We start from the raw sequence: 24,716 nt of genomic DNA, 5'->3' as shown, positions 1-24,716 counted from the left end.
TTGAAATACAAATGATTACATAGGTCTGCATTGCTATGCTATTTACTATTTGTAAATGTACTATTCGGAAACACCCCAAAATTCAGTAAATTAGTATTTTATTGAAACTACCCATAAGAGATATTCCAAGAGATCAAAACATCATGATTACCAATTACATGCAGTAATTTCCTGTGTATTAGCCGTATTGTGTATAAGCCACAGGACAGTGTTTTATGCAAGTTAAAAGAAACAAAACCATATACCATATTAACTGCCCCCGTGTATTAACCTCATAGCTAAATAAATTTTGCAAAATCATTGTATAAGCTGCAGCTAATAGTTGGGAAATTATGGTAATTGCATCACAGGTGCTAAAATTATCTACATTATACATTTCAGTTGTACTTTTGACTAGTAAGAATGTGGGAATGAGATGTAGATGAACTGGTTGGTGAAAATATTCATACTTTACATATTGTTATCATTATGTACAATTATTATTATTATTATTATTATTATTATTATTATTATTATTATTATTATTATTATTATTATCATACTTAAATTTGTCTTTCATCTGTTAAAATAATTTCCATTGAAAATAAATAATAACTATTTTCCAAGACTTGATCTACAAGTCCATACATTTACAACAGTTTTAAAAATTCTACACAGTTAGATCTGATGAGACAGAAACTGAAATTGGATCAATCCATTTTCAGAGGAACATGAGTTCATTTGCATATCTGCAGCAGGCAAAGCAACACAAGAGGTTAGGGATGATCTGATTCAGGCTCATACTACAGGCAAAGATCATAACATAGAGGCTGGAGTCAGATACACCTAAAGCACAAATTCCATACATTGACAAAGCAAAAATTAAATACATTTACGAGCATGAGTCAAAAAAGAAAACACAGGCACATGGCAAGACCATCATGTTAAAGACTGGACATGAGAGAAGTCTTTTGTCACCCTTTGGACCTTAACCATGGTCATTGGCGACACCTGAGGGGACCCCAAGGAAAACCTCTAAAGCAGCACTTGCAAAGCATTTGCAGAAACTTGCATCACTATCAGATGATCTTCCAGATGAATATAATACAGCAACAATCATTAATGGAATGTCTCTGGTCCAGAAGGTCAATAACAATGTCTCAACTTCTGCAGACATTCCTGCTGCAATTCATAGCATGATCCATAAAGAGGCAAAGCAGAGGCAGATCATTTTTTAGATTGAATTAGATTAGATTTAACTTTATTGTTCTAACCAGAAGTGCAAAAAAGCAGAAAAGTACAATGTGATATACACAGTATTGGCAGGTGGTGCATAGACAGGACAAGAAATATAGTGCAGTGTAGACAGTATACAGTTGTTTTGCAGAAGGTGGTTTAGAGTAGCATAAATTAAATATAAATATGTGCAGTGTATTAGCAGTTACCTTATAAGAGCAGAATAAATATGGCTATGTACTGTAAAATGAACAATGTATGAACAACATCTACAGGTATGTGCAATGTAGTGGCGGTACCATTATAGTAGTAGTAAGAACAATATAGATATATGCAGTGTATTAACAGAATATATTACAGAAAAACTGAATAAATATGGATATTTAGTATGAACCATATAGACAGATAGGTACAGTATGTACAACTATGTGCAGTGTGGTAACAGTACCATTGTAGTGCAGAAACAGTAACATTACAATAGTATTAATAATAAGTGTATGTGCAGGAAGAAAAGCAGTAGAATATGGCAACTTGAAGCTGGTGACATGCTCCACCTCAGTCCTGTTGATGAAAATGGTGTGTGTGTGTGCTAGCTTTAGACTTACTGAAGTCCACAATGAGCTCTTTGGTCTTCTTGGTGTTGAGAGCCAGGTTGTTATCAGTGCACCCCGATGTTAGGTGCTGGACCTCCTCCCTGTAGGCCGTCTCATCGTTATTGCTGATGAGCCCAATCACCGTAGTGTCATCTGCAAACTTGACAATGGTGTTAGAGCCATGTACAGGTGTGCAGTCGTAGGTGAAGAGGGAGTAGAGGAGGGCTCAGCACACACCCCTATGGTACACTGGTGTTTGATGGTTGAGGAGGTGCGATTATCTAACCTAACAGACTGAGGTCTGTTGGTTAGGAATCCAGAATCCATAAGTTTGGTTTTTCTTTTATCACATACACATATATTGGTAGATGTTTTTTCTTTATCTTGACATGTTTCGACGTATACTTCCGTCTTCATCAAAAGGTCACACGGTGGAGTAGTGTGACGCGTTTTTATCAGCTGATGTTGTTACGGAGGTGTGATCCACCTGTCAGTGGGCTACGGTTTCAGATTTTTCCACTCTGGGACCAGGTTTCAAAAAAGTGCGGTTTTCGGGCAGTGCGTTTACAGGATTCGTTTGGACGCTCGGCCAAGACGAAGCAAAACCTCTGCGTTTAAAGGAGCCGTATGTAAGAAAAATATTTCAATTAATCATAAAATGGCCCTGATATTTCACTAGACATGAAGAAATCATGTTCATTTCAAATACTTATATCACTGACAACAGTAGTCCGGCCATGATATTGTCATTTAAAAAGTGAAGTTGCAGCCCTCAACTGATGTTGATGTTGTGTTTTGTCATGTCATGTTGTGTTTTGGCCTAATGCGCCACCCTCCACCCATCTACTAATCACGAAGTCAGTAGTGTTTCGCCATCCGGGTTGGCAACCTCGAGTCAGGGGGGAGGGGGAGGGGATACACCGCTCTTCAGTATTTTGAAAGTGATTGCAGTACCAGTTTTGGCCACAATCTTACATATGGTTCCTTTAACCCAAAAAGCGTCTCCGTGTGGACCGTGGCCCTTACATAGCATACTTCATCACCATTTTGAACTAGCTAACAGTGGCTTTATTTCTAGATTAATTTAGGTCCCCACCTGTTTTTGAGTAGTTCACCAAAAGGCTAAAAGAAAATGTATTTATATCTGATAAAACAATCACTTGGTAAACCTGTTTGTTTTCTATCCATTCAAATTCACAGATATAGCCTACTACCCTTTCTGATATGAAATATTTATTTGCCGACTGTCAATTAAATAAATCAATGCTGTTAGTATTCCTTTGGTTAGCTGCATACAGTACTGGGCCCTAATTAAAATGGTGAGTAAAGTCTATCAACAAGAACATTTCTTATGCGTGTGAACTATAAATCATATGTCATGTGGGACCATTGAGCAGACACACCACTGTTTGTGATGAAGGTCTTGCCCATGGTGTTAAATTAGCAAATTAATTAACTTTAGTTCACAAATAAGCTTTAGACACTTTGCTGGACTGTCACTGCTCATTGTGCAAGCCATTTTCACTCACGCCACAAGGGAGAGCTAATGCACTTTTCATAAATGAGCAAGTCTAAACTGTTGCTTGTGAAAGGCATTTCTTGTCACATAAACACATTAAGCAGATCAATAATTTCAATAGACAGAGACATGATATGTATGAAAACAAACATAGCTGAGAGAGGAGAGCTATTGGTCTAGAGCGATTCTGAATGCACCAGTCACTTTGCTGATAGATTATGGCCCTTCTTCATATAGCTCTGACTTTGTGAACACGGTCAACTGCATTTAAACCAGTATCAAAACTAGAAGTACTGAGTGTCCATTATAACAGCTGAGTTTGTTTTCACTGATGAGTGTGTGTTTGTGAAGAAGGGTTCACGGGTGTGAAAATAGACACACAATACACTACAGATTCTGAACCATTTCCTTGTCTGATAAGAACAGCAAACAGGGTCAAGAAAACAGTTAATTATTTTGAAGAAATCATGGGATATACATTTTAATAAACTCTAATACTAATTTAATACTATAATGCTGATGTTGCTAAAACATGATGGCACTTAATAATCACTCAAAAGTACATATTATTGCAGGCTCTAATTTTTATTTCCTGTGATGAATCCAATGGCTTGAACTCACAAAGACTAGCTTTTGAGTCCTGCACACTTAATCTTTTAAAATGGTTGGATTTCCATTTGCCCAACATTGGGTTTGTGATAGACAGTTTGAAATTCCTCTTCTTGTTGCCATTGGATCAGCTCCTATCCTTAAAAAAATGATTAGGCCTGCTGTCAGTGAAAACAGACTCCTCCATGCACACATACATACTTTGGCAACCTTTCCAAGTTACTGATTTTTCCCCCTACAAAATCATATCAGATTATTTTTTGAAAAGAAACAGAGCATTATCTCAATGACCTCCATGAAAAACAGACTGGAGAATGGCTCGTTGTCTGTCAGAGGCTATTTGTGGATGTCTGGAGGCTGATTGGCCCTGACGGTACCTGTTCAGGGATTTCCCAGCAGCGCAGTGCTCTCTGGACAATCACCCGTGGTGTTTGAGGATTGACGGAGCATCAACGCAGGGGTGTTCATAACGGCCCAGAGGCTCTGAGTCAGTGGTGCTCTGTGGGGTTTTTCCATGGGGAGAGCCACACGGGCAAACAGCCCCCTCAGCTGCTGAGACGGTCAGGTTTCTCTCTCTGACAGGGTTTGTTCTTCCTGGCCGGAGCCTGCCGCTGTGTGCGAGCGCGAGTGTGGTCCAAAGATGTCACCTTCCCCACGCCAGGTTTTGGCACGCCGGCCAGCCAGAATGAATGGGGGCTCCTAAAAAGACAAGCGCCACTCAGAGTTCCTCAAACAAGCTCCTCCAGACATCCACTGGTCTGGACTGGCACCCGGTGGTGGTGGTCAATGTCCAGACGGGTTACGACTGACGGACAACCAGACCACGGTGGAACCGGATAAAGATTTTCCACATGGGGCAAGGGGAACTGGGCCAATCACAGAGCAAGACAGAATACATGGTCAATAACCTGGAACAACACCAGTGAGGGAGACTTTTGAGGTTTTAGTATATTTATATTGAGTCTACATGCTATTTTCAGGCTGGCAGTAGGAATATAATCCTTCCTAATGAATCAAAAGCTGGTGACAATTTTTCAGATATTGTATGCCATTCTGACAAAGATTTAGATTATGTCTTGATTTGGTATAACTGTATCCTGCAAAATGGAAGTGGTGGTGAGTGACCAAAACACAGAGTCAAAACTGAAAGTCAGTTGAAAAACCTGCCTGACAACCAAAAACTGGACCTCTGCTCTACATTTGAGAGGAATGCTTCACTTGAATTGCCTCATTGTTCATCCGCACACATGAGGATCATCCAAAACACAAATCTTCTTGCGTATAGGTCTGCCAAGTCAAACCTGGCTGAAATACTACCCATCTTCAAGTAAGTACAATCTAATACCATATACATCTATTTACAGTGGGCTTAATGCCCAGTTAAGAATAATTAGAAGACATTTGTCATGTATTCATTCATATTCATTCAGTCTTTATTTTCTCATAGCTGAAGCCACAACTCAGTAGACAAATATGACAAATGCATAAATGCAAATGTAAAACTGAATATGAGTCAATATAGATTTTTTTATAGTCAAAAACTATTTAAAAAATCATTGACAATTTGGTAATGAAATTACGCCGAAAATAAATAAATAATGATATATTAGGCATTATTAACATTATACATTTTCCTCAGTGACATCAAGGTACTGTATAACAGTTTAATTCATTATTATGCCTAAACTAAAAGCCAGAAAACTTTTAAGGAATTGTCTTTGGTCCCTCTCTCTATATCAATCATGTTCTGATGTCTGGAGACATTACTGTAGTTAGCAGTTAAGGTCCATGTCAAAAATGTGGCAATTTATTCAGGTCAGTGGGAACAGGACCAACACTAACTGGACCCACTCTTCTCCACCACCCTCCTGCCATATGAAGACGTGTTGAGCTGCGGCTAGATTGGTTGTTTTTCCTTAGCTTTCAGAAGAGAAACCTTAGGTTCAGCCAGTTTATATCAACACATGTTCACGATTTTTTCTTCATATTGCTCTAAAACCTGTCCAGTATGTCACAAATGTAGACGTACCTAGCAGCAGCAATAGTTAAGATCACGATCAAGACTGTTTGGAATAACGGGAACGTAATACACAGAGAGAACGTAATAACACCACTTATATTTTTGCTTAAATTTCATTTCAGTACACATTCAGTCTGTCAGACGTTCAGGATAAGAACTGCTCTATCATGTGTGATTTTTTAGTTCATCTCTGCCCTTTAGACATTAAGCGATAGCGATAAATTATATTTTTATCCAACACAAATATTAGCAGTGTGATGAGGAGAAAGTGACTTGTCATCTCTAATTTGCAGTGCACCCATTTTTGCAAGCTAATCTCCTTAAATAAAAGCTGTTTAATTAATTAAATCCTGCATGTGCTGTGCATGTTGAAATGATGGTTGTGGTTATGATATTTGGCAGATGCGTTTGTCCAAAGTGCTTGAAGGTGTTTTAGTAAATGAGTGTTTGTTTAGACTTTGCTTGGATAATCGGAGTGAAGCTTTAGCAGTGAAATACTCAATGTCCTGCCTTACATTAGAGCAAACTACATTAGAGCAAACACAGGCATATGCAGTGTAAATGTACAAACATGGACACATCATGTCATGTGATGAGTTATGAGTCATGATCCATTGTTTCAATATTATTGGACGGTTCACCATTGTATCCATGGACCAGTTACTTGTGTTTAACATTAAAATGGCAAAATCTATGGCTAACAACCTGTAGGCTGCATTTCTGTGGAACCAATGGATGGCATGGGTTGAAAAGGAGCTGATAAACCAAAGCCAAGTACATAAATGAGACGTAAAATAGAACTGCTTTTGACTCAGATGGTAGAGGAATCCTGATCTTGTTTAGTGCTGGCAGCCATGTATACTAAATGCAGTGATTACTCTCCTAAAAATAATAATAACAACAAAAGCTCTTCCTTTCACAGTCACTGGTCCTGTAACAACAACACTGTGCTGATATTGGGCATGAAACTCTGACAGTGTTGTTATCCCCCCTGTAGCAACTGGATCCTGGAAGCAGGACTGGCAGTATTTTTTATATGGTAATAAAGCTTGTTTATAGAGTTTTACAGTGTGCCTCTATAAGTCTTTGAGTTTCCCTGGTCTCTTTTTTTATATAAAGCTCATATTTGTTGGAATCACAGGATGACTCGGAGACACTGGGAGGGTCATGGTGTCGGTTAATCCTTTTCAGACACCATCGGGTTGTTGGTAAGGTTTGGACACTATCAGACAGACTTTGTCCTGTGGTCGTTGTCTGCTCTACAAAGTCTTGTGGGTTGAAAGAGTGTCTGCATTGGGCAGTCAGTTTACTTAGGCTGTGGACACAGCATCTCAGTCTACTAGAATCATGTCTGCACAACCATATAAACTTGTGTGGTATTTTAAGGACTTTCTGATTCGGTTTTCGTGTTATGTGGCTATGTTGCAAAACTACAAACACTGAGTTTGGTTACATTCTCTTTTTTGATGATATGTACAAAGGGATATATCTTCATTCAGTTATCATGAAAGACTTGATATCAATATTCATTCATTGATTTATTAAAGATTTCATCATTCAAAAATGTTCAGGAAATCACATGACTGGGTGCCCAGTCAAGAGTCAGTAAACATATAATTAGAATCCCAGGTATGTCTTAATATTGTTTATTGAAAGCTCTTCGACAGACTGTATGCCTTTGGGCAGAACACACAGTGTACAGTTTCCTGCCATCAAACAAGAGCCATGTTGATGTTCCTCTGGTGATTACAGAGCCTGAGGATTTCTGAGTCTTTTGAATAAAAACACCAAAAAATGCTGAGCCCATACGAATGGAAAGAATGTAAATTTCTGTGTTTTAAAAGGAAGATTGAAAAAAACATATTCACGGAAATTTGGAGAGTTTCCATCTCCAATTCCTCCTCAGAACCACCAGCACCCCCTCGCCTCTCCTCTCTTCTTAACCACTTCTCCCTCTTGTCTGGGTTTCAGCAATGTGGTTCTCGTTGTCTGTTCTACTGCTTCGTGCTAGCTGACGTTTTACATTCTCAAACTGCTGGAGCAAAGAGTAAGTCCTTTACGTATTTGTGTGCCTTCTGTTTCTCAGTAGCTCACATTGAAAACTAATTAGCTGTGAGATTTCAATAACATCCGCTATACACAAGTTGGCTGCATCAAACATGATTTGCACTAATTGTTTAAATACATTTCCTGCTGCTAACCGCAGTGTAATACACAACTTTTCCAGAAGTTGTTTTTCTCTGAACTGACATGAATTATTAATGGCAATCATATTTTTTTCTAGGTGCAAGTAACTATTCACATCTGGAAAACATAACCAAAGTTTAAATCCTTAAGATATAACATGGCAAGGGCTTTTAAATAAAGCACATAATAACAGAACAATAATATGAGTGCATTTGGTATGGCACTGTAAAATCGTTTCAATCATTCATTCATCCATTCATCCACATGAGTTTGTCTTTTGTTTCTTAAATTCATACACTTGACAGCATTCACTCATCTACTTCTACGTGCTGGTGATGGCAGTGGCATGGTGGCACTGAATGAGAGTGGCCAAGGTGGCGCCTGTGCCATGCCCCAGTTTCTCAGGAGACATGAGGACTGCAGCACCTGCAGGACTCTGGTTTGTCAGGCCCAGAAGGAATGGTGGAAAAAAGCGTGATTCCTGCCAGAAACCACTGCTGGCACCGACTTAACCGGTTTCTAGACCGCTGCTCAGATTTTGCTGATGTCTGAAAGTTAGCGTGTTTGGGAAAGGGAGGGAGTTAGTGATCATCGTCAGCTGCACTCCATTTAATCCTCATACCTCTCAAACCTGTGGCAACCACAATATACATACATATACACAGTGAGAATGAGGAACACAATGTCCTGTCTCAGGAAGCTGTAAACAAAAGTGAATGGAAACTATTGGCAGCACGGTCCCGGAGGTTACGAAAGGGTCGGGGTGCTGAGCAACCCCACCAGCGTGTTGGGCCTTAGTCAATGGGTCGGATCAACATGCGCACAGCCTTCATGGAGTAGAAGCCACCTCCATAGTCAGCCCAGAAGATGCCATCCTGGAACTTGCTGCGGTAGACTCCACCGTTGTACCACACCCCGTTCAGATTGGCTTGCCCACAGGCGTTGTACCACCACCCTCCCTTATGGAAGTGGGCACAGTTACCTGTGACAGAGCAAACAGGAAACATTCACACTCAACTAACACACACTGAAAATTGTCAATCATTTGTCAAACATTTACAACAAAAACTCATTCTCCATTGACATATCATATCTAGGCAACATATAATATCAAACCAATAGTCTCTGATGACTGATAAATGTATGTTTTTTAAGCAGCTTTAGTTATCTGTCATAACAGCTATGGGATTTAAGAATGTGTTTATTAGGTGTAGACTGAGTAAGACCTCCACCTGAGAAGGCATCCTTGTCTCTGTCCAGGGTGGTGAACTGCTTGCCGTTGTGACTGGTCAGAGAGTCCCCAGCGTTGCCCTGGTAGGTGCCCAGGCGCAGGCGGTACGACTCGCTCTCTGGCTCCAGGTGGAAGCTGCTGTACTCGGCGTAGACCTTCTTCTCCGTCCAGTCCTCCATCTCCACCAGCAGACGGTAGTCTCCCTGCTTGCCCAGGTTGTAGATGTGCTCCAGACCAAGCCAGTATTCACTGTCTATGTTGCCAAAGCCTTTCTGGAAGAGGATGAGAGGTGTTTTATCAAACATGGAACAGTAGTGTAAATATTTATAACAGTCATGGGGAAGTCAGCACATGGCTCCTAATGTCTGGCAGGACATTGCCTTTGTGTTTTGCACTTAAGAATCAGCAGTGGAAAAATCTCTGAAATGCTGACTGTGTGATGTTATCTCCAGGTCTTCTTTCAACCACAAACAAATTTTGCACGGTTATTTGTGAGCCTGGCTCGAATGGTCACGTTGTGTAACTGCACTTAATTTGTGGTTGGCTTTTCCCTTAAAAGCACCAGGGTAATCCAAGCCTATAGATTCGTCTTTGTGGGGGAATGTGCTTTAACCCTAGACACATGATGAATGAGCTAGGGTTTTTCTGTGTGGCCCACTTTGTTGGCGTATGTGTGTGTGTGTGTGTGTGTGTGTGTGTGTGTGTGTGTGTGTGTGTGTGTGTGTGTGTGTGTGTGTGTGTGTGTGTGTGTGTGTGTGTGTGTGTGTGTGTGTGTGTGTGTGAGGCTACAGGCAGAGGTGCAAAGACAGGCAGAGGCACAGCTTTCCATATGCTGGCGACAGCATGGAACACTGAATCACCCCATGTCAGTTTAGAAAATGTCCATCTTGTCCTCTAGTGTTGACGTTTTGGGGCCAGGCAAGCCAGTGGTTTGGACAAAAGCAAAGGGAATGTAGATCTTCCCTTCCGCTTTGGCCTTCTAACATTTCATGAGAGGAGCTCTGATAAATAACCTTTGGATTTATGTAAGTTAAAGCTCAGGTTACAGCTTTTTTCATTTGGACATCCCACTGCTCATTTAGAGAGTATTCTCCAAGGCGACAGCTAAATTGTTGTGACTCAACCTGTAATGAAAATCTAGGACATTGGACCAAGTGAACAATACAGGCTTTGTGAATCAGATGATTACTTTGTCTGATTCACAAGAAATAATCAATTTCAGCTGCAGATATTGCCTCTTTGTCTTTAGTTATAAAAACTCTGACTTCCCAAGAATCCGGTCCCAATTTTCCTCTAACATAACCTACATTAAACTGAGGGCAACATACCTCACAACACAAACACACATCAACACCACTTCAAGATGCCTGTCAGTTGAACCAATAACCGTTCAAGCTTTTTGCCACTGTTCAAGTTTATGTTCAAGCTACGCTCTGTTAAGCACTTACAGGCATATATATTTTTGGTGCTATTAAAATAAAATAAAATAAAATCCTAAACCAATTTATGTTGCCTAAAACATGAACTGTAGCACCATAGCGCTATCACCTTGTAGCTGTCCCAGTTCCTGAAGAAGTTGACCGAGCCGTCCTTCCTCCTCTGGATGACCGTCCAGCCGCCGTTGTCCACGTCGTGCTCACACCAGGCCTGCACAGCCTGCTCGCTGCCGTCTGGCTTCAGAACGAACATCCCGCTGGTGCTGTGGCCAGCTTGCATCGCCTGGAAGCAGTCCCGAAACGGCCCTGCTCCAATAAGGAAACCAGACGGACAGAATAATAGACATGGGCAATATATGCCTCTTTCAACATCTATTATCTCTTTACTATATATAGGAGAGGGATGAGGGTTGTATTTGTGTTTTTGTAGCTGGCCTTAATGTGTTTTCCATGTTTCATAGTGTGGAATACAGCTGGTTTCTTTTTCCTATTGACCTATGACAATAGCTTTAAGTTTTCCCTTTTTTTATCTTAGGCAGGTAGTGAGTGGGCAGTCCACTCACGCAATGGAATTTAAGACCAGTGGTTCGCCTGAGAAACTGAAACCCCTTTCGCTGAGGCGCTGTGCCTCTCCTGTCATTGAGAGGGGCAGCATTGAGGAGTAGCAGCTACTTTGTGGTTGGAGAAACCAGAAGGAAACCAAGTCCTTGGGATTTTTTGCTTCTGCAGCTGCATTAAAAACCCACAAGTTTTGTTTTCCTTGGGCGCAGACAATCAGAATGTGTCAAGAAGATCACTGGATTGGTGAACGTATAGTATGCTACCTTACCATAGCTTGTTTATCTGACTGCAAGCATAAGAAAATTACATTCAATATTTGTATTAAAGAGGTGAAAAAAGGCTATTTCCTGCCAGATTAGTTATCCAAAAAATACCATACCATAGCAGTGCTCTATATGCGCAACTTAAGCTCAAGGTCTCATCCACAGCTATGTGCTATAGGGGCCTGAACATAACCCCACTAACAGAAGAGTTACTGAGCCAAAGGAAAGATACACAGTCTACCTCAGAATGGTGCTCTTCTCTGGCTCTCTTACCTTCTGAGCTGAAATTGCCCTCAGGTGGTTTCAGGATGTCCGCAGTGCTTCCAGTGGGGGCAGGACCGGCCCGGGAGCCCCTGTCTCGGGGAAAGGCCCGTCCGTGGTCTCTCTGGATCTCGTTGAAGTAGCGGGGCACGTGCACCGGAATGTTCTCTGGCACCACCTGCACGAGCGGTGGCCCGCCGGCCTCTGGCCGCCGGCTGCCGTAGACCTGCATGCAGCGCTCCTCCAGCGCGCCGATTAGCACCGACTGGTTGTTGACCACGCCGGCCAGCGGAGAAGCGGGCCTCCAGCTCGCGGTAGCGCGAGGCCAGCCGCAGCGACTCGGCGGTGGCGTTGAGCACGCGGCCCTCCAGCAGTGCCAGCTCCAGCGAGTTGTCCCGCTTGCGGATGATCTCGTGCAGCAGCTGCATGTAGAGCTGCGTGACGCGCGAGTTCATGTTGCGGCTCTCCTTGCGCAGCAGCTTCATCTCGTTCACCAGGTTGCCGTCCACGTCCACGGACAGCCGCAGTGCGTCCATCTCCCGCTGCTGCTTGGACAGGAGATCACGCACGTCCGCCACGTCCATGCGCGTCACGCGGTCCTTGTCCGGCAACGCGGGCCCCTTGGTGGCGCAGATGGGGCCGGTGATCTTCTGCTCGGGGACCAGGAAGGTGTAGGAGCACTTTTTCGGGGCACCCTCGGCCCCGTCGGCCGGCGCCCTCCGCCTGCGGGCCAGGAGTGGTCCCCTGGAGAGGCCGTCCGCCTGACTCCAAAAAGACACAAGGAGGACGCAGAGGAAACCCTGGATGCTGGGCCCCATTGGCACTGGTTCAGATGCAGTCTGCTTACTTGATTCTCTCCTGGAATCAGAATAATGATGCATACAAGCTGTGCTTCCAAATTACGGTAGTCATTATAAGATCCCTTATAGTATGGCACATATCATTATACTCAAAGAAATACATTGATTAGTGTGTCTAGAAATGCAGAATGATTCAATGTGCAGTATTTGAGTAGTCATAGTCATTAAATTGTCAACATGTTACCATGATTCAACAAATTCCACTTATCTGAGGAAACTGCTCAATGTTAGTATGGACACCATACTTTATGAAACAGAATAGTGTTTCAGGAGGACTGGATTTATTGGTCTGACCTTACTTTTCCTCCCTCTCTGAGTTATGTTACATACAAGCTTGTTTAGGACATTAGGACTCTGGGCTCAAGCCTAAAAATACTAATTCACCTCACAGTAGACCTGTTGACCCTCTACAGTTGTATATACAGAAGTTAATGTTACAGTAGCTCGATGATGGCCATTTCCTTTTTTGGATGAGGCCTCAGTCTACTTAAAGAGGCTTTGTGTTTTTATTAAAGATATAGAGCAGTGACAGCTTCATCTAGCTCCTGCAACGATTTAATTGGCATTTGATGACACAAACCATGCCCTGCTTTTGGCAGCATTTTTTGGTAAGTACTAATAAAGGAGAGGGTGACGCACAGGCCCTTGCTTTGTGAGTAATTGTTTTTCTAACCTATTTTTGGAAAGGATTTTATTGGTCTTGACAGTGAAAGAAAACCAGCTGTTGGTGGGAAATCTGTCTTAACAGAAGAAAAGAAAAGAGATCTTTCGAAAGAGGTCTTTTGGACTGCAGGCTGGCACTAGTGTTGACACATTTCCACAGGGTATGAGGTATGCCCATCTCAGTAAAGTGTAGCTCTGACAGGATGTAGACCTATGGACCGTGATCACACTGGCTACCATGTGGACCAGTCTCATATTATTGCAATACGGTATTCTGCAGTGCTCAGGAGCAAATCATATATTTAAAAACAGCATTCATCAACAGGCACTTTCAATCATCCCTGTGGTTTCCAGAAAATATTTAGCACTGGAAGTGGACCATTCTGGCGAGGTCTGAAAACCAAAACTGCTGCAGAAGCGAAAGAGTCTACTTCATCATTGTCAACAAATAGTGATTGGGGAGGTCGCCAGGGCTCCCTGATGTTAAGGAAAATTAATAAAACTGAATTATATCTTCAATGTGATTGACTTCCATCCAAAGACATCAGATGGCTCACATTTGGCGCTGAAATTGATTTTAAGTGGGCTAACTGAAAATGTCCTGTCACATTTGCAGAGGTGAGGAGGAATATATCAGATGAGGTAAATGTGCTTTGGTTTAATAAAAGACCAATGGGAAAAAGCTTGATGCTTTATGTAGATGACATCTTAAGAGGTCTGAGAGATATAATTGGTTTAACCTGCATGCAATCTGGCAAGGCGTGGCGACACATCAAGCCAATGTGATTGACATTTGTTTTATACTGATATACTTTTAGCCTAGATAAAAATGTGTCAGATAAAATCTGCTTTTATCTGTTAACATGTAAAAGGACCTTTTGGGTCATTCCACGTCAATTCAACCAGGACCCACGCACTTAGGTCTCAAAAAATTCTGAAAAAATGACCAGGTGTACCTATGTTACCCAGGAGACACACTGTAAAATGACTCTTATGTAAGATCAATACTTTCCAAGATACAGCCAGTTTTACAGGGGGAGGGGTGTCGGCCTCTTTTTTTTGTCAAAGTTCACAAGCCCACAGCGCAAGAACTAAACCATGTAGGAGGCTCAAATTTTGCATGCTGGTACATAAATAGGAATAGTATGTAGCAAAATCGTCACGTTTGGTCTGGATAATCCTGCATGGTCATAGCTGTCCCTCAAAGTTGATACAAATGTTATTGGAGTTTTGGCTGGGCTCTAGGCCTTCAGAAGTAAGGAAAATAAATCAAGAGCCTATGTTGAGTACATATAGTCATACACATATGTCTTCTGAAGGCCTAAACAGAGCCCAGCCAAAAACTCCAATAAAATTTTGATCAACTTTGAGGGACAGCTATGACCATGCAGGATCATCCAGACCAAACATGACGATTTTGCTACATACTATTCCTAGTTTAGTTCTTGCGCTGTGGGCCGAGCAAAATCGAGAGAGGCCGAGCAAAATCGACACATTTTACAGTGTGTCTCCTGGATAACATAGGTACACCTGATCATTTTTTTCAGAAATTTTTGAGACCTAAGTGCGTGGGCCCTGGTTGAATTGACGTGGAATGACCCTTTTAGACATTCCCCATGTTACCTGGTTGGTAAGCCGCATGTTAATGCCTCACATGGTCTTAATGACTTGCTGGGCAACCCTCCAGACAAATCCAAAGTGATGTCTGCCAAAAGCTGTAAGCTTGGGAGGGTTTTTCAGAAGCTCTTCTCTCAATTGCTCTCAACTCATGTTAGATCATCTGGTAAAATCAGAGTACCATAAATGTTTTAAGCAACGCAGCCACACATGAGGAGCTGTATGACTGTCCCACCAGCAACAATGAATGATACAGACAATCATCCATACTGATCCCTGCTGGACAGTAAGTGCTTATCTAAGGTGTGGACAGATCTTCATACAGGCTGTGGCTGTTAAGGCTGGTTTTCTCCTCATAGCCTTATAGACACACAGCCATTGGTCACCCAAGGTATCCTGGACTGCTCTCCAACAGGCCTATGGTGACGGTAAGCTTCAGTTTCAACCGAGCACAAAACCACCTGGTTCAACAAATTATCTCACTTCCTCGCGGACAGGAGGTGCCGAATTTCTCTCAATTGAAAACATGATTAGTTGAGTCAGTCTGCTTTGGGCTCAGCACGGTATTGAGGCTCCATCTCACACGCCTGCAGACGCTGACGGGGAAGGCAGCCGGTCATCATATTTTATCCCTCTAACACCTTTAATGTCTGGGACCTTTTCTAAATCTGCCTGATGGATTTAATCATCGTTCTATTTTCCCTTAACATAATTTATTTTTAGTTTATTGCCTTTTAAAATCTGTATTCAGTGACCACCACTAAAAACCATGACATGACTGCAGGTATGTGAAAAAATGAGACACTAAACTTCACTTTTCTGTAAAAACTCAAGCAAAAAATACATGCCACGCATCCAAACACCACATCTCTAAAGCAGGACTAACCTACTCTCATGGGGAATTTAACCTGTGACCTTGTGGGTGCTAGCGCCATCTCCACCAGCTGAGCAGTAGAAACAAAGAGAGTTTGCAGTTCATGACTAGAGCTGAATAAAGGAAAGAAATCTAGTGAGTACATACCCCAGAGGAAGTGCTGCGTAGAGGTCTTGTTGCGCTTAACTTCTTAAAATAAACTACTCCTATTTACATACGCAGCTGAGTCAATTTGTCAAGCTGAATAGCCAGGAGCACAGGTAACAGCATAGTGTTCCATCCAGTGTCGTCTCATCAGTGTCTACCTGCCTGAAGCATCCCTCTCTGGTTGCCAAGTGAGCTCACTCTGACTAGCCTGGGCTCAGTCAGTCCTGATGGGCTTTTGCCTTTGTCTTGAGAGTAAGGGGTGCCCAGCCTGCTACGTCTGATGTCATTAGGGCTTTCGCAGAAAAACACGACTCCTCCCCACGTTTCCCCTCGGAGCCGGATCCCACCTCTTCTAGTCAGTCAGGAGACGGGGGAATGTGCTTACTGGCATCCCAGTGCTGTAGGAGATGGAGGGGCAGGAGACAGAGAGAACTTTTTTACTCTTGTGATAACAATCCTCCTAAATGGTTTAAGCTGTTAGAATAAACACACACACACACACACACACACACACACACACACACCTGTGTCTCTCCCTACAACCTTCAAGGTGATTTTTCTGTGGTATCTATTTGGGTATATTTTGATGTTTCTTTCATTCATTATCATGAGATTATGTTTTCAAGCACAAATAATTTGGCTCACTGAATAAGTTGCGTGCATGCGAAGCATATGCTCCTGCGGCTTTGCTGCCCCTATCCATTTACATCCCCGGCCACTCAGGATGTCAAACAGAGCGCAGCATTTTCTTTAGACAGAGTTGCTGTTAAACTCAACTCTCTGCGCTCGGCTGAAATGCAATGTACCATTGTTGTTCAACGTTCGTGGTTGTGACTTGTGTCATGAACTTGTTTAATGTGTGTTCTTTGAAGTTTGTCTTACCCAAGAATCGTCGTTTTGTTGCTGCCTCTAATGTTTACAGCGGGCTTTTGATTGTGCTGCAACACAACAGAAAATTGGAGGGATTTAAGAGATTTCAAAAAGACTCATTTGTATAGACCCACTGGCGAAATGTTAAATGCTGTGAGTGGAAACAGATCTCTGAGGCATGTAGAGGGAAGATCTAAGTAACCTCAGTAAATTTCAATATAACGATGTTGCTAATATTTACAACATGTCATTTGAATTCTTCTATATTTGTTTCTACAAATATTTTTCAGAAGGCTATTGAGGCTTATGTCATACAGAACAGATCAGTTATAGACTGCTGTTCATCATTTCAAATAGGCATTGAGTGAAACTGTATTAGCATAATTGAATACACATGTGCAACTGGAGGGTGTGAAAGACTACCTCCTCTTGACTTAAAATGTGCCGCCTTCTGCTGAAAAGTAAACACTCAAAGGAAACTGCCAAGCTCCATTGAGGGGTTCATCAATTTGAATTCCAAATTGCATGTGACAAAAACATGCTGTCACACAGTCAAAAAGGACTTGCTGTGCTTTAAAGACTCACATAAAGTGTGAAAGTGTCAAATCTTTATTGTTATTATTATTATTATTATTATTATTATTATGATGTTATATTATATTATAGTATAGTATAGTATAGTTATGGTTATATATTATTATTATATTATTTTGGTTTAAGCATGTATTTCTTTCAAAAAAAAAAATATAGATAGATAGATAGATAGATAGATAGATAGATAGATAGATAGATAGATAGATACTTTATTGATCCTCAGGGGAAATTCAAGGTCACAGTAGCATACAGACAACACACACATTCACTAACAGCAGAAAGTAATTAAAAGTATATAATATAAAAAACACAACTAAGCAATAAGGACAGTAGAAGATAAATATATACTAAATATACTAAAATACAAATAACACTTAATCTAAATCAATTCTAAAAAAACAGTATCCACATAGTAGGTGATTAATCAATCAAGATGCGCTTGCGATGACTGAGGCAGGGACTGAGCCTGTGATTCTCTGTGCATAAGGTAAGGTAAGGTGCTCTGTGTGAATGAGTGTCATGGTGATGGTGCAAGTCAAACATTGCAAGAGTGCAAGAATAAAGTCTATATATCTAAATATAACTACAGTATATAAAGGAAGGTATAAGTGTGGTCACAGTTCGGCTGTGGCATGGAGGGAGGGGTTGTGCATATGTGCTAATATAGCACGCAAACAGTGAGGCAGAAGACAGTGGTAAAAAGTGGCTAGTGGACAGACAGTTCAAGACATGGAGGTGGTGAAGAGGCAGACAGACTATGCAGAGAAGTCTATTTCTCCTCTTCCCTTAAGTGAAGCATTGAACAGTTCAGTGGCCCTGGGGACGAATGACTTCCTCAGTCTGTCTGTTGTGCAAGGCAGTGAGCGAAGTCTCCAGCTGATCAGGCTCTTCTGCTTAATAATAGTGTTGTGGAGTGGATGACACTCATTGTCCAAGATGTTGATCAGTTTGTTCAGGGTCCTTTTGTCAGATATTTAAGTGATGCACTCCAGTTCAGCTCCCACTACAGAGCCAGCTTTCCTTAACAGCCTGTCAAGTTGCCCCGCATCCTTCTTCTTTGTGCTTCCTCCCCAACATACCACTGCATAGAAGAGGACGCTGGCAACAACAGACTGGTAGAACATCCTGAGGAGCTTGCTGCACACATTGAAGGAGCGCAGCCTCCTCAGGAAGTACAGCCTGCTCTGCCCTTTCTTGTAGAGAATATATATATATATATATATATATATATATATATATATATATATATATATATATATATATATATATATATATATATATATATATATATATATGGGTTAGATGTCTTGCTCAAGGGCACTTCAGCCGTTCTGGTCGGGGATCGAACTGGCAACCCTTCAGTTCCAAGCCCGAAGCCCTAGTAGGCCACGACTGCCCCACACATCAGGAGTCAAATCAGGAGTCAGGAGTTAATCAGGAGTCTGTGATTCAGTTTGGCAAATGTAATATTGTTGATCTACAACAGTGTTTCTCAAAGTGTGGTCCGGGGACCACTGGTGGTTCGCAAGCTAGCCCAAGTGGTCCGTGAGCAGACATGGTAAAATATAATATAGATGAGTTGTTTGCAATATTGAACCAACTTGTATGTAAATCCAAACATTTTTGCAACACTGCCTATGTAAGCCATGCCAGTTTAAATCATATGAATTCTCTGACACAATAAGCAAGGTGCAAATGCAATCAAAGTGGTTCAGTGAGTAGGCCTATTGTGTAATTTACTATTGAAGCAGGTCTAGCTTTTTTTATTGATTAAGTGGTCCTTGGTCTGAAAAGGTTTGAGAAACACTGCAACATTAAATGGATAAACTCTACAAGCATCCGTAAAACAATTGTGCCCTCTGCTGGAAAGAAAATGTCACATTCAAACGTGGTCAAAATGTACTCCTGACCAATAGACGGCAACAGTGTCAAAATATTTGTACAGCAATGAGTGAACTAACTAGTAGCGAAAAATATTGTTGTTGATGTTGCTACGGCGGGACAGGAGTCGCAATGGCAGCTCATGCTAGCGAGCTGGAAATAGCAAAGAAAAACTTAACTGATGCCATCGGGGATAATGTCAAACAGTGAGTAACAACTGAATATTAATTGTGATAACGTTAGTCAAAGTTTAAATTGTTAGCGTGTTCTCTACACTATGTAACTCACAGCATCAAGACTGGCTAGCTAACTAGCCAAGTGGGGTTACAACAACGTTATAATATTGGACAGAGATGATAACACACATACACACCTTAGACATACTTTAGCTAACGTTAGATAGGCTCTTTTACCTTACTCCGTAGCTTGAAGTCGCGGTAGTTAGTTGCATGTGGCTAGTTCCTTCCTTGCTTGCTACTCGAAATTCAATGGGTCTCTGTTTACCACACACATTATCATCGGTGCAATGCGAAGTGGCAGTCCCATAAGAACTAACATTATTACAGCATGCCATTTTCTGCGCTCTGCTTTTTGTGGTCTGATCATATTGAGTATTTGTGAAGGCAACACTCATAATGTGTAACGTCACGTTATTTTTCATCTCATTGTAGTTATTGGGCAAACCTGAAACTTTGGTTCAAGCAGAAAATCAGCAAAGAAGAGTTCGACATCGAGGCACGTCGTCTCCTCGCTCAGGATAATGGTATGAAAATAGTCTTTTGAATCCGATGATCATGACTGTGGTTTGACGGCTTTGGCACTAACTTAGCGTGTTTCCACCGTATGTAACAATTCTCATGTTTCACGCTGTCTTCATTGATATAATAACGCACAATGCTCTGGCCATTAAATAGCCTTAGTTGCTGAAATGGCCTTAAATTAAACAAACAAACATCGATATAATATGATTGTGTTCCTCAGTTCACGTCCACAACGATTTCCTGCTGGCAATTCTGACACGATGTCAGATAATTGTGTCCACACCAGGTAAGATTTTGTGTGCGTGTTTCCCTGGGTTTCTAAGGAGAGATTTTGTAATTTGCATGCTTCTCGAGCCATACAGGCGTGTTGTTCAGTTCTATTTTCTTGTTATATTCTGTAGAAGGAGGTTCAATGCAGTGGACAAGTGGATCTGCCTCCAAGCCTGGGAAGCCAAAAGGAAAGAAGAAATGTTCCTCTGTTCGTCAAAAATTTGATGTAAGATCACTAAATCTGAAGTCCATGAAATCTGTATGCACTAACTTTTGAATTTCCCTATGCAGACTTCACTGAGTTTTATTCTAGTAGTGACCATGTCACTAATTTTCAAGGGTTTATGTATAGACACTTGGCCAGGGTGACCAGATTACTTTAGAATGTTAGTTTTCCTGTTTGAATTGATCCGTATCACAGCAAGCAGTTTAATAGTTATTACCTAATTCAGGCTGTTGCCTAAGTCAGCCTAATTCAGGCTGTTGCCTAAGTTTCATGGAAACCCCTAGAGAATTTCCTCCCACCTCAGTGTATGTGATTCTTCTTCTGATGACCTGGATGTCCTTTATTCTCATCTGCACCCCTCTGCTGCCCTTAGCACCGCTTCCAACCTCACAACCCGCTGACCGCAGCACAGCCGTTCTGTGTGCGGGAGCCAGGCCCTGGGGTGGAGGAGGAGGAGCTGCGCCTTAGCGCCCACACGCTGCTGCTGCCCACACGCGGTCAGCTGGAGGCCCGCATGATCGTCACCGCCTTCGAGATGGGCTTGGACAATGTGACGGAGGATGCCGTCAGCACCATGGCTTGTGCTCTGGAGGTACGTTTGCTACTAAGCTGTCCAGGCTGCCGAAACAACTTCTCTACACTGCTGCGGAAAAAAGGCTAGACTCCTAGGACTCTCCAGTGTATAACTGTATGATAATAAATGGTAAGTCCCTGACCCTTATCCAGTAAACTTGTTATAAAGTTCATTGAATTGGGGCAGTTGTGGCGTACTGGTTAGGGCTTCGGGCTTGTAACCGGAGGGCTGCGGTTCGATCCCCGACCAGTAGGAACGGCTGAAGTGCCCTGGAGTAAGGCACCTAACCCCTCACTACTCCCCGAGCGCCGCTGTAGCAAGGCAGCTCACTGCTCCGGGTTAGTCTGTGCTTCACCTCACTGTGTGTTCACTGTGTGCTCTGTGTGTTCACTACTTCATCGTTATAAATGCAGAGACAAATTTCCTTGTATATGCAAGTATACTTGGCCGAAAAACCTGATTTACATTTACATTTGCTCCTTGCGGTCCAGTCAGTGGATGGCTTGTTTACGCAGCCAGGTGAAGGTGGGAAGGAGAGGTGTTCCAGTGCTTCTTTTAGGACCTCCTTCAGCATAGCGTACAGCAAAGCATCCTTTACGAAAAACACCACACAAGTCCTTGTGCCAGATAGCAAAAACCTATGAACATGAAAATCAATGATACATGTCCGCCTTCCCATAATTACGTAGGTCTAGTCAGATTCTATTAGCACCGCATTTGTCCTTTCCTAAGTTCTTACGAATTCTTCATATCTTCAATGGAAAAAATCATGAAGTCAAGGAATACTGGATAGGATAAGATGATTGGTAGGAAAATGCGACTGGAGCCAATTTAAGTCCATTAGGTCTGTTGCCATATTGATAAAGAAGTCAAACTGTTTAAATGTCTCTGTTCTCTGGAGACAGATATTTTTTTCTCTTGGTTTCTGGGTCGGATCTTTGACATGAAGTGTCATTCCAGTGAAGTTTTTGTTTGTTTGTTTTTAGTTGGAAATTAGTCCGATGCAAAAACATGCACTGGGGCAGCATCGTGACTGCTTTGTGTTGATATTTTCTATGTTGGATGAACCCCTGGGGCCTCATTACAGAAAAATATCCTAACTGCTTGCCCTATCTTAATGTAGGAAAAATTCTATCTTCCTATTACAGAAGCAATTCCTGAACTCATGGTTGTGTCCTACCATATCTCAGACCTTCTAGCTTATCTTAACTTAAGAAATCCTAACTGTAACTGTCAATTAGATTTTTAAATCGGCACTCGTCCTGTCATGCCCGTTTCTAGGCTTAGATGTACATACAAGACTGCCTGTATCTATGATTAGAATGTCAGGTTGCAAAGACGGTGTGCTTTTGTCAAACTATGTGCCATGGACGAGCACCAGTCCGTGACGAGGAGACTGCTGGTCAGCGGAGCCGCGGAATTATGTCCGGTGCTTCTGTCACTCGTCTCTAAACATTTGCTGCACAATTGATCAATTGCGGACCGACATTAAACATGTTTCTCCAGGGAGCAGGGAAGGGAATAGTGTAATTAGATTGGCTTTGTTGAAATCATGTCAACAACCTTTTACCAGAATTGTCCCGAAGGCTCTTTTTGTCTCACCTCCCTCCCCTGTGTTTTCATACAGGTCCATCTGAAAGATGTCATCAGCGCTGTGGTCTCCAGGAGAAAAGCCTATCGTCTGCGTGATGGTCATTTCCAGCATGCCTTCAGCAGTGACATCACACCTCAACCATATCTAAAAAACAGTGTGGCAGCTTACCAAAGTGTCATGGAGTGGTGAGTTGTTTTTTTTTTTTTTTTTTTTTTTTAAAGCAATATCCTGTCATTAAAATATGTAACCATGGACAAAACATTGCAAAGCAGATGATTTAATGCAAACAGTGGGCGTTGAAAAAGCAGCTGTTTGCTTTCTTTTTGAACATTTCCCAAGCCTGATGAATATAAATAGATTTCATTTTCTTTTCAGTCTTATCTTTCATCAGTGAATGACTTTAGGTGGATATGCTGTGCTCACTGCATTTTTCATACGCCAGGTTTTGTATACATGTTGACGATGATAGTATTACCTCAGACACACCCATCAAACGATAGAAAATTACCTAAACAGCCAGTTGCACACTGTTGCGACCAAACATGTTTGTCAATCAGGAAACCATATCAAAACTATGAAAAACGTTTTGATTCGAGGTCAAAGTCTACCCAAGTGATGGTGAACTCGGTGAACTTTCCATGATTTTACCATCAATTGCCTCTACTACCTGCTCTGTGAAGATAAAACGTTCCAAAGGGCTCATATTAACCATTTGCCAAGCCTTGACTGTAATGACCGCTGTGATTGTTGTTCCATTGTTCTCCATCTCCAATAGCCCGCCCCCCAGCGCCTCACTTCCAGTAGGCCCACCCCCTCAGGTGTCACCAGACGAGGCTGAACAGCAGGCAGCACTCCTATTGGCCTGCTCTGGTCACAATCTCCCTGCCCCTTTACCTCCTATTAACATGTATGACTTATTGGAAGCATTACAGGTACGACAAAAACTTAATACGATGAAGCTTCTTTCGTGTCATAAATGCCCATAAAGACATCATATTGTAATTACTCTTACTCTCATTGTGATTCCATGTTTGTATACCTCCGTTTCCCTGGTGAAAATACTTTGTGTCTATTCAATTAGTATTATGGGTTGGTTAATTATTCATATGTCTGGAAGTGTGTTTTTTTTACCCTACCCTAATAATTTTTTTCTGTCCTCACACCTGGGATGGCAGGTCCATCGGCGGGTCATGCCCTCTCACACCATGTACGCTCTGAACATGGAGCGCATCCTGGCCAGGCTGTGGCACCCCAGTCACGAGGAGCTGGAGCAAGACCGTGTGCATCGCCAACGGCTCGCTGCCAAGGAGGGCCTGCTGGTCAGCTAAGACCACTGCTCTCCGTCTGGGGCAGTGGCCAGTACCCAGCCACCGGGGCCCCCACAGGACTGGTACATCCCTGGCGAGTTGACCAGGTGATAGTCGGACTTTTGAGGAAGCCACGTTTCGCACACATGGTCCAAAGTTGAGGCCCAGTTACAGACTGGTGGGTTGTGGGAGATGACCTTCACACTGAGCTGGTGCTGATCTGTGTATGCCCAGCAGTTCTGGGTTTGAGGCCCCCGGGTGGTGGATTATCAGTAATGTTGTTTTCCTAACTATATTCGTACCTGTTTTTTTGTAAATATCTTTATATTTGTTTTATAGCCATACAAAACACCTAGAGGAAAATAAACTGTAAGAGCAAAAAAAACTAAACAGCTTGAATTGGTAATTTTTTTTTATCTTTGTTTCTTATCAGATGCTTTTGTCCAATATGAAATAGTATTATTGAAGAATCAGGTTATCCGTTTTTGCATGTATGCTGTGTTTTGTGTGATATAGTGTCATTATTGAAGAACCAGGTTATCTGTTTTTGTACTTTTATCTAGCGATGGCAATTTTCAATCAT

At 42.0% G+C, this 24,716-nt stretch overlaps 2 protein-coding genes across 2 annotated transcripts; one reads left to right on the top strand and one right to left on the bottom strand.

Annotated features, from left to right (window-relative positions):
- Positions 1 to 7,481: 7,481 nt before the first annotated feature.
- angptl1b (angiopoietin-like 1b) lies at positions 7,482 to 16,955 on the bottom strand. Its single transcript, XM_048264974.1, is given in 7 exon segments — positions 7,482 to 9,125; positions 9,376 to 9,646; positions 10,923 to 11,116; positions 11,908 to 12,185; positions 12,187 to 12,753; positions 16,057 to 16,454; positions 16,939 to 16,955. Coding segments are annotated over 5 exon segments (1,458 nt in total). The 5' UTR covers positions 12,714 to 12,753; positions 16,057 to 16,454; positions 16,939 to 16,955; the 3' UTR covers positions 7,482 to 8,937.
- Positions 16,956 to 19,513: 2,558 nt separating this feature from the next.
- tada1 (transcriptional adaptor 1) lies at positions 19,514 to 24,523 on the top strand. The gene is made up of 8 exons (XM_048250355.1): positions 19,514 to 19,607; positions 20,073 to 20,164; positions 20,383 to 20,448; positions 20,564 to 20,658; positions 21,032 to 21,250; positions 22,860 to 23,011; positions 23,602 to 23,758; positions 24,002 to 24,523. Exons 1-8 carry the CDS (start codon positions 19,534 to 19,536, stop codon positions 24,152 to 24,154), a joined length of 1,008 nt encoding a protein of 335 aa, XP_048106312.1. The 5' UTR covers positions 19,514 to 19,533; the 3' UTR covers positions 24,155 to 24,523.
- The last annotated feature ends 193 nt before the right edge of the window (positions 24,524 to 24,716 follow it).

This window comes from Alosa alosa, chromosome 1 (genome assembly GCF_017589495.1).
Source record: "Alosa alosa isolate M-15738 ecotype Scorff River chromosome 1, AALO_Geno_1.1, whole genome shotgun sequence".
Classification (NCBI taxonomy): Eukaryota; Metazoa; Chordata; class Actinopteri; order Clupeiformes; family Clupeidae; genus Alosa; species Alosa alosa.
The sequence above is the reverse complement of the archived record's forward strand: the minus strand, read 5'-3'. Positions and strand labels throughout refer to the sequence as shown.